The sequence below is a fragment of the Morone saxatilis genome, unplaced genomic scaffold (assembly GCF_004916995.1).
Source record: "Morone saxatilis isolate NCDOM2014 unplaced genomic scaffold, NCSU_SB_2.0 Contig1, whole genome shotgun sequence".
NCBI classification, from domain to species: Eukaryota; Metazoa; Chordata; class Actinopteri; family Moronidae; genus Morone; species Morone saxatilis.
This window is the reverse complement of record NW_023339651.1, coordinates 18,073,277-18,085,643: the sequence shown is the minus strand read 5'-3', so window position 1 is coordinate 18,085,643 and position 12,367 is coordinate 18,073,277. Positions and strand designations below refer to the sequence as shown.

At 39.6% G+C, this 12,367-nt stretch overlaps 1 protein-coding gene across 1 annotated transcript; it reads right to left on the bottom strand.

Annotated features, from left to right (window-relative positions):
- Positions 1–1,899: 1,899 nt before the first annotated feature.
- LOC118327923 (alpha-N-acetylgalactosaminidase-like) lies at positions 1,900–11,783 on the bottom strand (the record flags this gene model as incomplete). The annotated part of the gene is given in 7 exon segments (XM_035661458.1): positions 1,900–2,262; positions 2,264–2,272; positions 6,961–7,101; positions 7,545–7,742; positions 9,698–9,859; positions 11,380–11,474; positions 11,565–11,783. Coding segments are annotated over 7 exon segments (1,022 nt in total), but the record flags the coding sequence as incomplete, so codon positions are not given.
- Positions 11,784–12,367: the final 584 nt, after the last annotated feature.

Below are 12,367 nucleotides of genomic sequence, written 5' to 3'. Positions count from 1 at the left end.
AAGAATTCTAGCAAATACAATAGGGACCTCAAGCGGTTGCTGGCTCGGTCCCTAATGAAGGTTTCAGCTTGGCTCTGCAGTCTTCAGTCTCACCGGAGGGACACACCAACATTGTTTTACTGTGTCGGGTAGGTTCCCCCTTCTCCTCCGTCCAGACTTCTTCTTCTTTTGACTGGTGAAGTTCCTGCCACCGTTTCATTGGTGGACACCTTCCTGCACTGGGCCACTTCTCTAAAGGAACCACTCCCCAGAAGCTTCTTCATCTCGTAGTCAGAAAAGGTGGAGGACATCAGGTCTCCTACGACGACCTGAAAACTCTGGTTTTGAGTTATGGTGCAAGATGAATTCTACTGTTGATTTCTTGACCTGAGAGGAGAGTTAAAAAGAAGGAATTTAAACACACAAAGTCATCTTGGCCTGACAGCCAGGACCCATACATTCAGCAAAAAGCTGATGATTTATCAGGTTCTGTCAGGATCAATCAATCATCAATCATTTTAACAAAATTAAGCTAAGTCATACCTAGAAATATTGCTTACCTCTATGTCCTTCTTACATGAATATACATATTTATTGTAAACATTCAAAAATTAATCCATACAGGATAAGTAAACCTATCCTAAAAACAAAATAAAATCTTATAAAATACATTAAAAAAAACTATTGATATTGACATGAAAATATTAGATTTTTAGACCATTTACTCCCATTATTGTATTTTTCCTATTTTTTTGTATTAATGTTCAGATCCAATCAATAAATACACAAATAAAACTGTATATTATGTACACTGTAAAACCTGATGAATTAGTTCAACTCAAACAGTTTGAGGAAACAGAATGCTTTAAACTATTTCAATGTATTCACTCCAACAATGTAAGCATGAGCAAAATATTTGAGTAACTCATTTACTGTTAATGTAAGGTAAATTAAAATAAAACAATTTACCATTAATTGATTATCAAAATGGTAGCCAATTAATTTGGGGGCTTAGATTTTTGTTATGATGCAAAGTCTACTTAAATAAAATGAGTAAATGGAAGAAACTGGAATTATATCCCCATTACTTAAAATACTGCCAATGTAACTAGAGCACATTTAGTTAATTATGGGAGGAGGCTAACCGGAGCGAGTGGCTCATGCATGTGCAGTCAATTTCACATTGATTGAGATGTTTGAAGGAAAGGTATGTCTGGTTTTATACATCTTCTTATATATAAAACTGTTGCAATGAATGTTCATATACGTGATGAGGGTCTAACTGAGTGAATCATCATGAAGTCATAAAAACTCCAGCAGTGAGTGTGAAAGTTTTCATTTCAGAGTCAGAATCACTTTTTAGGGCTGTCCCCTAATAGACCGTTGATGGAAGAGAAGAGTCTTAGTCAACTTTTTAACCCTTGCTGGTTGTTCTGACAAATTCAGAATCATTACAGCACTTGCTGTTATCATTTAACAGGTGGCTGTTAAAACATACATATTGAGATAATTAAATTAATATTATAAATGTTGCGGATCAATGGTTTGAACTAACAACTACTAGTTGACGAAGAAATTCTCTACTCACTTATTTTACTGTTGATTACTCCATGCGGACAATTCACTGATTATGTATTTTATCTATTATAAAGATCCATCAAGAATTTGCAGCTCAGTTATTTCAAACTGGTCCACTGCTTTGTTCCCCTCTTTCTACATTTGAGGCACTTCAGATTATTTAAAAAAAACTTATAAAAGTGAAAACATTAGTTTCCTACTATTAATCCACAGAATGAAACATGGACAGATAGCTTGCTACACTGGTATAATTTACAATTATATATATATATATAAATAAAAATTAACAAAATTACTTGATAACTTGGACAAACATCAGAATCGAGTAAAACAATTAGTGAAACTTTTATTAATTTTTAAGGAAATGGCAAACAAATAACACAACATTAAAGAATTGGTTTCAAGAAAACACATCAGTGTAGAACATCTGTTCAACGATAAGTCAAGATCAAGTTCACATAGCTTTCATTGAGCCCGTCAGCATTGTAAATGGTTCTATAAAATCCCTCATAACACAGTATGATGCCCAGCATTAGCTTTGTGGAATGTGAATTGAGAGCCTTTGTTGTGCCGGTAGTGGGGCAGGACAGCCTGTTTGGACTCTTTTTCTGGGTAGACGTACCACATGACAACACCTGAGGGATTGATGGAGAGTGTAAACTCTGAGGTGGCGTTCAACCCCCTCACAGTCAAGCCAGTAAACACCATCATAGCCCTAAAGCAAGAGAAGAGCATATTTAAGGATAATAATATTATATATATAATATATATATTATATATATATATTATATATATATATATATGTATACCAAAACAATATTTTTGGCAAACATTGATGCAAGTTTAATTTGTGACATAAATTGAACAAAATAAATGTAACTATAACATGAATGTTTGTTTCCTGTGCACCTGGTGTATCCTGTGCCACTGGCTGTAACACAACCACAATGGCCCAATTATGTTTTTAGTTTTTGTTCAATTTATGTTACAAAACTGAAAATATCTTTGAAATGAAAAAATCCCCAAAATGTGTTATTTGTCGAGGGGTGCCCAAGCAGTTGCATACAACTGTATGCAGTGAAGTTCTTTATCATTCTAATGATATGTTAAGAATCAGTGCCCTGGCAGTTTTTCAACACAGAAACTGCCAGTGCAACACACAGTAAATTACGATACTTGTTCTGCCCTCCTGGCAGTTTGTCTCATGTTTGGTTTGCTTTTTCACCACCTACTGGTGTTACAAGTAGGAAACCAAAAACAGGAAACAGGAAGTAGAAGTACACGTTCAGCAGATCCCAGCAGATTAACAAGGTGTTCTAACATCTGTTGTAGTCCTTTGATTTGGCCCAGCGTAAGCATTGCCTGTAAGTATTTCTTTATTGTTTGCAAGGATATCTCTCAGTATTGAACAATATTTGTCATTGATGGGACATTTTATGTTTGTATTAGGTGGTCAACTTATATGACATATTTACATCATGCTTCAGGCTTTAATTTATGTTCAGTATATTTTGAGCACAGTTTGTGTGATTTGGGCTGTATATGAAGTGCTTTAGCAAACAAGTCTATATAGTTACTGTCACGATATAAGTAAAACAATATCTGCTTCTACTGTTTTTTTGTTTTACTCCTCTGCTGTATGCTACATCCTGACTCTCGTGTTGCTTATTGAGGGAGTTTGGCTGGCTGGCCAGTAAGAGGAAAGTACAGTAAAAAGGCAAGTAACCAGCTGGTGCAACATCAACCACTGCAACAGATTAAACACAGTGTGTCGAAACTGCATTATGGTATCCAGCTAAAGAGAATGACAGAACCTCTCAAGTCTGACATAGACTGGTGGTATCAGTCCAATAGTTGAGAAACTTCCACATGCCGTACAGGAAAAATGGATATATCATGACTGCCTCTTTCCTCCATTTATTTTCTTCAATAATATAAAAGATAAACCAGTCTATCGGACAGGTAGAATCCCAGAGTCCACAAGACAGACATCTCCCCAGACATTAAACATGTCACAAATATCTCTCCAAAACAAGTTGAGAATCCAGGAAAGAATTGTCCAATCCATCGTAAACCACACCTATTAAGGAAGTGTCGTGGATTGAGAGCAATCTCCCATTTAGCTAAGGACTGTAAAGTCTCTGTGAAATGCATCAAGTGTGGTAGTGATCAACATATAACGGCTATGCATCCTGGTCCAGCATCTCTGGCATCTCAAGTTCCAACTCCGGCACCAGAGCACAACGAGGAGGGAGAAGATCTTATGTCTATATCTATTATCACCTCCAACTGCACCGAGATTTGTGGTGAAAGGCAGCCAGCAATGTCCTGCTCTGAAACATACCTGGTTTGAGTATTTCCCCAAGGCCATCAATATATATGCCATACTCGATGACCAGAGCAACCGCTCTATGGCAAAGCCAGAATTGTTCGAACTATTTGATGTCAAGAGCCACTTCTCTCCTTACTCATTAAGAACATGTACTGGAGTCATCGACATGTCAGGCAGAAAGGTGGTCCTTGATCCTAATGCCCAAATACTTTTTTTGCTAGGGAGAGACATTATAAGAGTACACAAGGTGAGACCACAGGTTAATGGACTTCACAATGCCCCCTTTGCCCAGAGATTGGATTTGGGCTGGGTTGTGGTTGGGGAAGTATGCCTTGGAAACACCTACAAGCCTAACGTGAGCACCTTCAAAACCCACATGTTGAATGGACGCCCTTCTTACTAGACACCCTGCAACAGTATCATGAACCTAAAAGAAAGAGTGTGTCATGGACACAAATCTAATGTGGAGAGAGTTACAGAGCAGAACCTGGGTCACAGTCTGTTCCAAACAACCAAAAACAACAACAAGCTTGCACTATCCATTGAAGATACAGCCTTTCTAAGGATTATGAAAGCAGAGGTGTACAGGGATGAGAAAAACAACTAGGTTGCTCCACTTCCCTTCAGGGTGCCACAAAGATGACTCCCAAACAACCGCAAGCAAGCACTCACTCGCCTTGCTTCACTGTGTTGAACCGTCGACAGGAAACATGCAATGAAGCAAAAGTTCATAGCCTTCATGGAAAAGGTTTTTGAGGATGATGATGCAGAGCCAGCCCCCCTTCTGATGGAAGATGAGGAGTGCTTGTACCTGCCAACATTTGGTGTCTACCACCCTCAAAAACCAAATCAAACTAGGGTGGTCAATTCCAGTGCACAGGAAGACAGAGTCACCCTTAACAATGTGCTGTTGACGGGCCCTGACCTCAACGATAGCCTGTTGGGAGTCCTTATCCGTTTCTGGAGAGAGCAAGTGGCAATCATGGCAGACATTCAAAAAATGTTCCACTGCTTTATTGTCTGAGACCACCACCGCAACTTCATGAGGTTCTTGTGGTCCAGGAATAATCATCCAACAAAGGACATTGTTGAGAACAGGATGAAAGTCCATGTTTTCGGCAATAGCCTTTACCTTGAATTGCCATCTATGAGCTTAGACTTGCTACAAAAGAGGGCAAACATGAACATGGTACAAATACACAAGAGTTTGTAGAGAGACACTTCTACTTGGACAACAGGCTCATGTCCCTGCCCACTGACACAGAGGCAATCAGTCTCCTCCAGAGGACCCAAGCATCTCTCGCTGAGTCAAACCTCCACCTTCACAAGAGACAGCCCAGCAGTAATTAACGCTTTCCCACCAGAGGATCATGCTCAAGGCATAAAGGATATGGACCTTAGTGGAGAGACAACATCTATACAGCGGAGTCTTGGGTTGTGACACATTAAATTTTGGTGGGTCCCCCTTGGTCTGGCCTCTCCAGTCACTGCACAAGGAAGTGTTCTACTGCCGGAACTCACCAGTGACACATCCAATTGGGATGCCCCACTGCCCCAGGGCCATTGGCAAAAATGGAATGTGCGTAGGTCGGCTTCATCCTAGGAAAAGCCAAGCTAGCTCCTCAGTCTAATCCTACCATCCCTAGGCTCGAACTTTGTGCTTTGGTCCTAGCAGTAGAAATGGCAGAGTTCCTCCTTGATGAGATTGACCTGAAGATGGGTGCAGTAAAGTTTTACTGTGATAGCAAGTAGTCCTTGGATACATACATAACGAGGTAAAGCGCTTCTATGTGTATGTGCACAACAGAGTCCAGTGAAGACGTCAGTCGACCAAGCCAGAGCAGTGGTTCTATGTTCTTGTAGAGCACAATCCTGCTGATCATGCGTCCAGGGCTGTCCCTGCATCTCGCCTTGCAAGAACAACATGGTTCAGCGGACCAGCTTTCCTTCAGACCATATAAGGGTCTGCAAGAGAAACCTGAATTTGACGTCGGCCCAAGTTGACAAGTTTACACAAGTTCAAAGGCAGAGACTCACCACAGATCGATTCAAACACTTCTCTACATGGGACTCACTACTGAGAGGTATAATGTTCCTTATCCATATAGCTTGATCTGACAAGTCTACCGACTATACCAAAGGATGTAAAGGGTGGCACTGGTGCAAACAACCCCGAACTCCTGATGAGTGTTCTCAAGCTATGGACGTTATCATAACTGTAGTTCAAAAATAAGCTTTCCCAGTGGAATACTCTGCCCTCAGTGATGGGAAAATCCTGCCCAAAAGCAGCCCACTCTCTAAACTCAGTCATGTTGTTGAAGAAGGCCTAAGGAGAATTGGAGGCAGGCTCAAGCATGCGCCACTGGAACATGCTGAGAAGAACCCCTTAGTTCTATCTAAACACAACCATGTCTCAACTCTGCTAGTATGCCATCACCACAAGCAGGTAAAACATCAAGATCGCCATTTCACCAAAGGGGCCATCCGATCTGGTCAGTCATACACAATACAAGTGCATCACCTTTCAGAAGCTTTGTAGAATTCATCTATGTGGGATTGGATGTCTTCGGCCCTTGGTTGAGCTTGTTCCAAGAGTTTCTGCCAGTCAGCATTTATAAAGAGTACGGTCTAGACCTGCTCCATTTGAAAAATGTCCTGAGATAACTTTTGTTATGAATTGGCACTATACAAATAAAACTGAATTGAATTATCATATGAGCAATTTAGATATAACTCTTATGTGTGTTTGGTAAGAGGTTTTTCATATTCAGGACAATTATTGTTGAGGATGTTATAAATAGCCAACATTAGGTATTAGGTAGCTCTTTCTCCAGCAGGCTCCCCCCTGACATGCCAGGACATCTTTTAGCCTATCTTGCTTTGGCCCAGTGTTTGTTTTGCAAGTACTCAAACAGGTTATGTTGAGGCAGCTTGTATTTACAGAACAATTGCTCAAAACTAGAGAATATATCTTCTGTGTATAGGTCCCCAATTATTTGAATGCCTTTATCCACCCAATTTTTAAGTGTACTGTCTGCAAAGATTAATTCACAGGGTAATAGTGTTCAGACCTCATAGTTGCCAGCATCATAGTTGAGTTTAGCCAAGGAGGTGTGGTAGAGGTGGGGCATGTCTGTCCGACGACTCAGGAACACAAGGGCGCTGGCTGAATGAGATAGAGGCCTCCAGTAAACCTCAATCCGACTCTTCTCCTGTGCAACAACACAACATAAAATATAAGTCTGCTCTTCAAAGACCTTCCTTGATTTAATTTTTTTATCGCATATGTCTAGCGAAATACAGTATCTGGCCTAACAATGTATTTCTGGGTGTTGATGGCATTTCCTGTGAAACAATAAAGATTCTCCACTCTGCACTCAGAGGCATATACTAACTCTGCATCCAATGAAATGCTATCTTTCTTAATGTGCCGCTGGAACATGTTTCTGAGAGACGATGTATTACAGAGAAATATACCCTGGCCTCATTGATTACTGTACAAAAGCACAGCTTTATGACTTTATTATGTGATTTTGGTGAAACCAGATCATATTTTATAAAAAAAAATATTTTCTGGTTTTCCTTCTGATGTCCTCCAGCTGCTCAGCTTCAACTCCCTGTGATTTACAGAGTTCTAACTGTAACTGATGATGACCTGCAAGAGGCGTCTTCCCTGGATACCCAAGGGGTCCTGGTTGATGGCAATGGCCACTTTGTTTTGCAGGATTGCTCTCTCAATGTTGCCCAGGTTTCGAAGGTCATTAGACATGATGAGAGGGGCAGCCATTATTGCCCACAGAGCCATCTGAGAGCGAGCTTGGTCCACACTGAGACCAAAGTTTCCAATGATGAGCTGAGAAGAGATATCAGAGGTAACATTACATTTTCAAATGTGACCACATTATAGTGGACATGTCCACCTGTTACCTGTGGGCCTTATGACTGTATATGAGTCAAGGTTTGCTGGTGATTGGGTAGTTTGAACCTAAACAAACCAAATACAACTAGAATTACCGCCCCGTGGTTGTATACTATCTACTGGGTGAGATGGGGCTCATCGTGTCCCTGCGGATTTGTGATTACGACGGGCAAGACACTAGTAGTTACGCCTCTGTTGTGTGTTACTGACAGTGTGGTCAGCACACTGGGGCCCCCAGGGCTGTCCTCTCCCCTTCCTTAACACTTTACCTCAGACTTCAACTTTGCACCGAGTCCTGGCACATTCAAGGAAGTATTTCTTGTGTTTTGTTTTAGTGTGTGCATAGATTTTTGTGTGTTTATGACAGTTGTTATATAGGACTGTGGTGGGCAATTTGTTTATGTGTTGTTCGAAACATGTGCCCCTTTTTCCATCCATTTGTGTTGTTGTGTTGTCACTGGTGGAGGTGTATTGTTACCTGGCGGGTGTATTTTGAGCATTTCACCGTGGAAACATTTTTTGTAGGTGGGTTATATATGTAGTTGATTCATAATTTTGATTGGTGCTATCCTTGACCGTGTTTTGAGTGTTTGTTAGTTAATTTTTTTAAGATATGAGACTCTTGCTTCCGTGATGCAAAATGTACGATTTTTACAATATTGGAAGCAGTGTGTGTTTTGTTTGTTTTTTCCGTTCTTAAGGGGGAAAATGAGGATGTGTGTTTTTAAATATGTTGGGTTTCTACTTGTTTTTGTTTAATGCAAATAGTAGAGTGTCCCTTTTTTTAGTGGATTTGTTTTTAGATTTCACTGAGGGCTGTCTACAAAATTTTGTGTGTGTTGTTTAAGGAGGCTGGTGTGTTTTTTTGGCGGACGATTGCTGAGGATGTTTTATGATCAGTTGGCCAGTACGATCTCTCGCGCACATTCTGGTTGGTTTGTGTGTTTGTTTTTGGTAGGCAGACAAACAAGCAGACTAAGCCAAAATTTTCTAGTTTTCCATTGTACAACTGTCTCTTTTTTGTGTTTCTGGTTTTGTGTGTAGGGCACCTTAGCAGAAATTTCATTTTAATTTATTCTATAGTAAACTATTATAGAATATGCTTTTTATATGTTTTATTTACTTTAATATATATATCTATATTATATATTATATTTCTTTGTGCTGAATGTTGTACTATATAAATATATATACACTAATTATATAAATATATTGTGTGTATAATATGTCGTTTGTATATCTGGAGTGTTGGAAAATAATTTCCCCCTGGGATTATTAAAGTATTTCTGATTCTGATTCTGTATGCCTCCGCCAACCAGTCAAGTTCCAATTTAAATCCATATCTGTCCTGACTCATATAAGGAAAGAATGATAGAAAAAAGGTGTGTTTTTCATGGTACCTATGTATGATTCCAGCAAATATGCATTTTTTAACTGATTAAAAGAACAGTGAATAGAATTTAGCATCACCAATTCAGTGTCCATTAAACATCTGTGTGATGCGTTGACTGCATTTATTCTTGTGTTATGACCAAAAACATATTTATCAAGGTCATTTTGAGCCCACAGTGACCTTTGAACTTTGAGTAAAAAGTTTTACCAATTAATTGTCTGACCAGTTGTGAAATATGGTCATCAATCAAGCTAGGGCCAAAAATGTGTTTTGTTATGTTACAGTGGCCTTTGACCTTGTCTAATCATCTCATCCTTGAGTCCAAGTGGACATTTGTGCCAAATTTGAAGAGGCGTTCCTGAGATATTGAGCTAACAAGAATGGGACAGATGGACGGACAATCTGAAAACATGATGCCTTTTCTGATTACCTGAATGATTAGTTGTGTAATGTCTTAAGGTATATGATCAATAATAATAAAACAAATGCATCATACCATGTCAGGGTCATTCCATCGTCCAGGCCCTGAAGCTGGCTGCAGATCATCCTGGTTGTTGGAGAACCACTCAACAATGCCTTGCAAACTGTCCCATGAGTCCTGGATATCATAGTAATTCCTCCATAGGTGACAAATTTCCCCCAGCAGAGAGTAGTTCACCTGGTAAGAGCAGGGAAACAGACTGTTAACCCCACACCATATCCCCGGGAAATAAATGCCTCATATAACACACCCAAAGTGATTAAACTTTGATAGGTAAGAAGCTTAGAAATGTGAATCCATTGTAAATAAACCTATTCCAGAGTAAATAAAAATACAATAAAGGGAAAATAAGATTTTCATCCTCACCTATTATAAGATCTAAAAGGTCCATTATAATCAAGATAATATCGATAATAATGCAACTGAAGGTCTTCTCCCACTGTAACTGTAGATTTTAGAATATACACTAAACATTCATGAGAAAATCTATGAAGACACACTCTGGTGGTCTTTATGTTATGTATAGCCATGTTTATTGTTTACATGTTCACTGGGAGATTTACTTCAAAACACTATTTCATATCATATAGCCATAAATCTCAACATTGAAAAGCTAACAAACACAATGATATTTATCAATATCATTTATCTATATATGAGAATGGCTATATAGGCTGATAAATAAAGAGCACAAGGCACTAGAATGATGAAACAAGTAAGTATCACCAGATTCATCTCATTTAGAGTATTTCAGTGTTGTCTAGTTTATTTATTATTATTTATATGACAGTATGTCAATGCAGCCACCAGATGGTGACAGAGAGCCACAGTCTCCACTGTAGTGATTCAATCTGACTGGAGTAACATGACAGCTGAAATCTCTTTGATGGTCACTGTGACTCTCCGTTGGTCTAAAGTTACACACAAAAAAGTAACTAAAATCTGCCGTTTAAAAAAAAAAAAATACCATTCAGTCTTGGTGAAACATTGTTGCAAGAGCATAGAATTATGTCAGTGTGACTGTAAAAGGTTGACCAGAAGTTTCACCCTGAGGAAGCTTTGCCTGTGTCTGAGTAATTGAGGTGTGTTTAGTGTATTAGAAAGCAGAATTAAAATTTCCCAGCGATACCATGTATGTTATCGTGGACTGATAAGAAAAATGATCAACAAAACAAGCAAAAATTCAGTCTTGTTTCAGAATATCGGCACAACCAAATCCCAGTGACCAGTGCCTGAAATGGACCAGAAAAGGTGCCAGTACACTAATTCAACCCTAACCCAAAACCCAACATGACCCTAACCCTAATTCTTTGTCATTTTGTATCCTTTTTAGTTCTGTTTTCTTTTGCGTTAAACCATCTACATGTTTACAAAGAGACCAAGTTGTTTAGGAGTACCTAATCAGCACTGCTGTATGCAGGATTTTAGAAATACAGAGTTCCAAAAACTGAACTTGATAGGGGTTATTTTTAGACAATTATTTCCTGGATTTTTATTGTATACCCTGTGGTAAAAATATCAACTCACTGACATGAGCTGGCTATGGCCATGCTAACCAGAGGTGGCAGTACTCAATAAGAAGTAAGGGTACTCATGTGGACAAAAACAGATGTCCTGGTACTCAGTACTGCCAAGGCCCATTTCAGGAACTGCCAATGACCCAACAACCTTTACAGTGATGTAGAGATGACACTCACAGCAGGTGGAAGTCCTCCCACATAGACAGGCCAACTACAGGAGTAGGCTATAGGTCTGTCTGTAGCATTCAAAGCCTTGGACATCAGAGGGTAACCTGTGTGACACAAGAAAAAATAGCTTCTTGTACTAAAGAATGTTAATGATTTCATTCCATGCAATTCAGTAGGTTAGTAGATGCGCTTACCCAGCATTTGTTCTAAAGGATTTGAGTAACAGCCGTCAAACTTCAGATAGTCTACCCCCCAGCTAGCAAAGGTCTGGGCATCTAGCTCAATTTTGTCCAGTGTGGTGCCAGGAAATCCCATACATGTGTGAGTGCCCATGTCTGCATAGATGCCCAGCTTTAGTCCACGGTCATGGATATACCTTGCCAGTTTTGCAATGCCCCCTGGAAACCTGGAGGAAAGCAAGAACACACTTACTTACTTTAGAAGGAGAAAACAAAAAAATGGCCCCATAGTATAAAAAGGGTTCAGTTACAAATGCACTACTTACATTTAAGAAACCGAGTGCATGCATTTTGGTTTTACCACGCTAGATAAATATCAAGGTAGGCCCCAACAACACCACAAAAAGAAGAACCCTTTCTGAATAACCTGTAGTCAAACTATTAACCCATAACACAGCGATTCCCAACCTGGGGGTTAAACCAATAAAGCTGAGGGTTTGCGAGCTGATTTAAGGGTTGGATACTACAAACTGGACATGGACAGCAAACAAGAAACTGTTTATGCTACATTGGGTGTCTGCATACTGAAAAGTGTAATCTAAAACCATGTCTGTGGGAATTCAGCCCATTGATGACGCCCAGTGAGAGGGCCTAGCTCACAATTGGTAAATGGTAAATGGACCTGTACTTGTATAGCACCTTCCAACCACTCAAAGCGCTTTCACACTACATGCCACATTCACTCTTTCACACACATTCACTCAGTGATGGCAAAGTCCATCGAACAGAAACTAACTCGTTCATACACACTCACACAC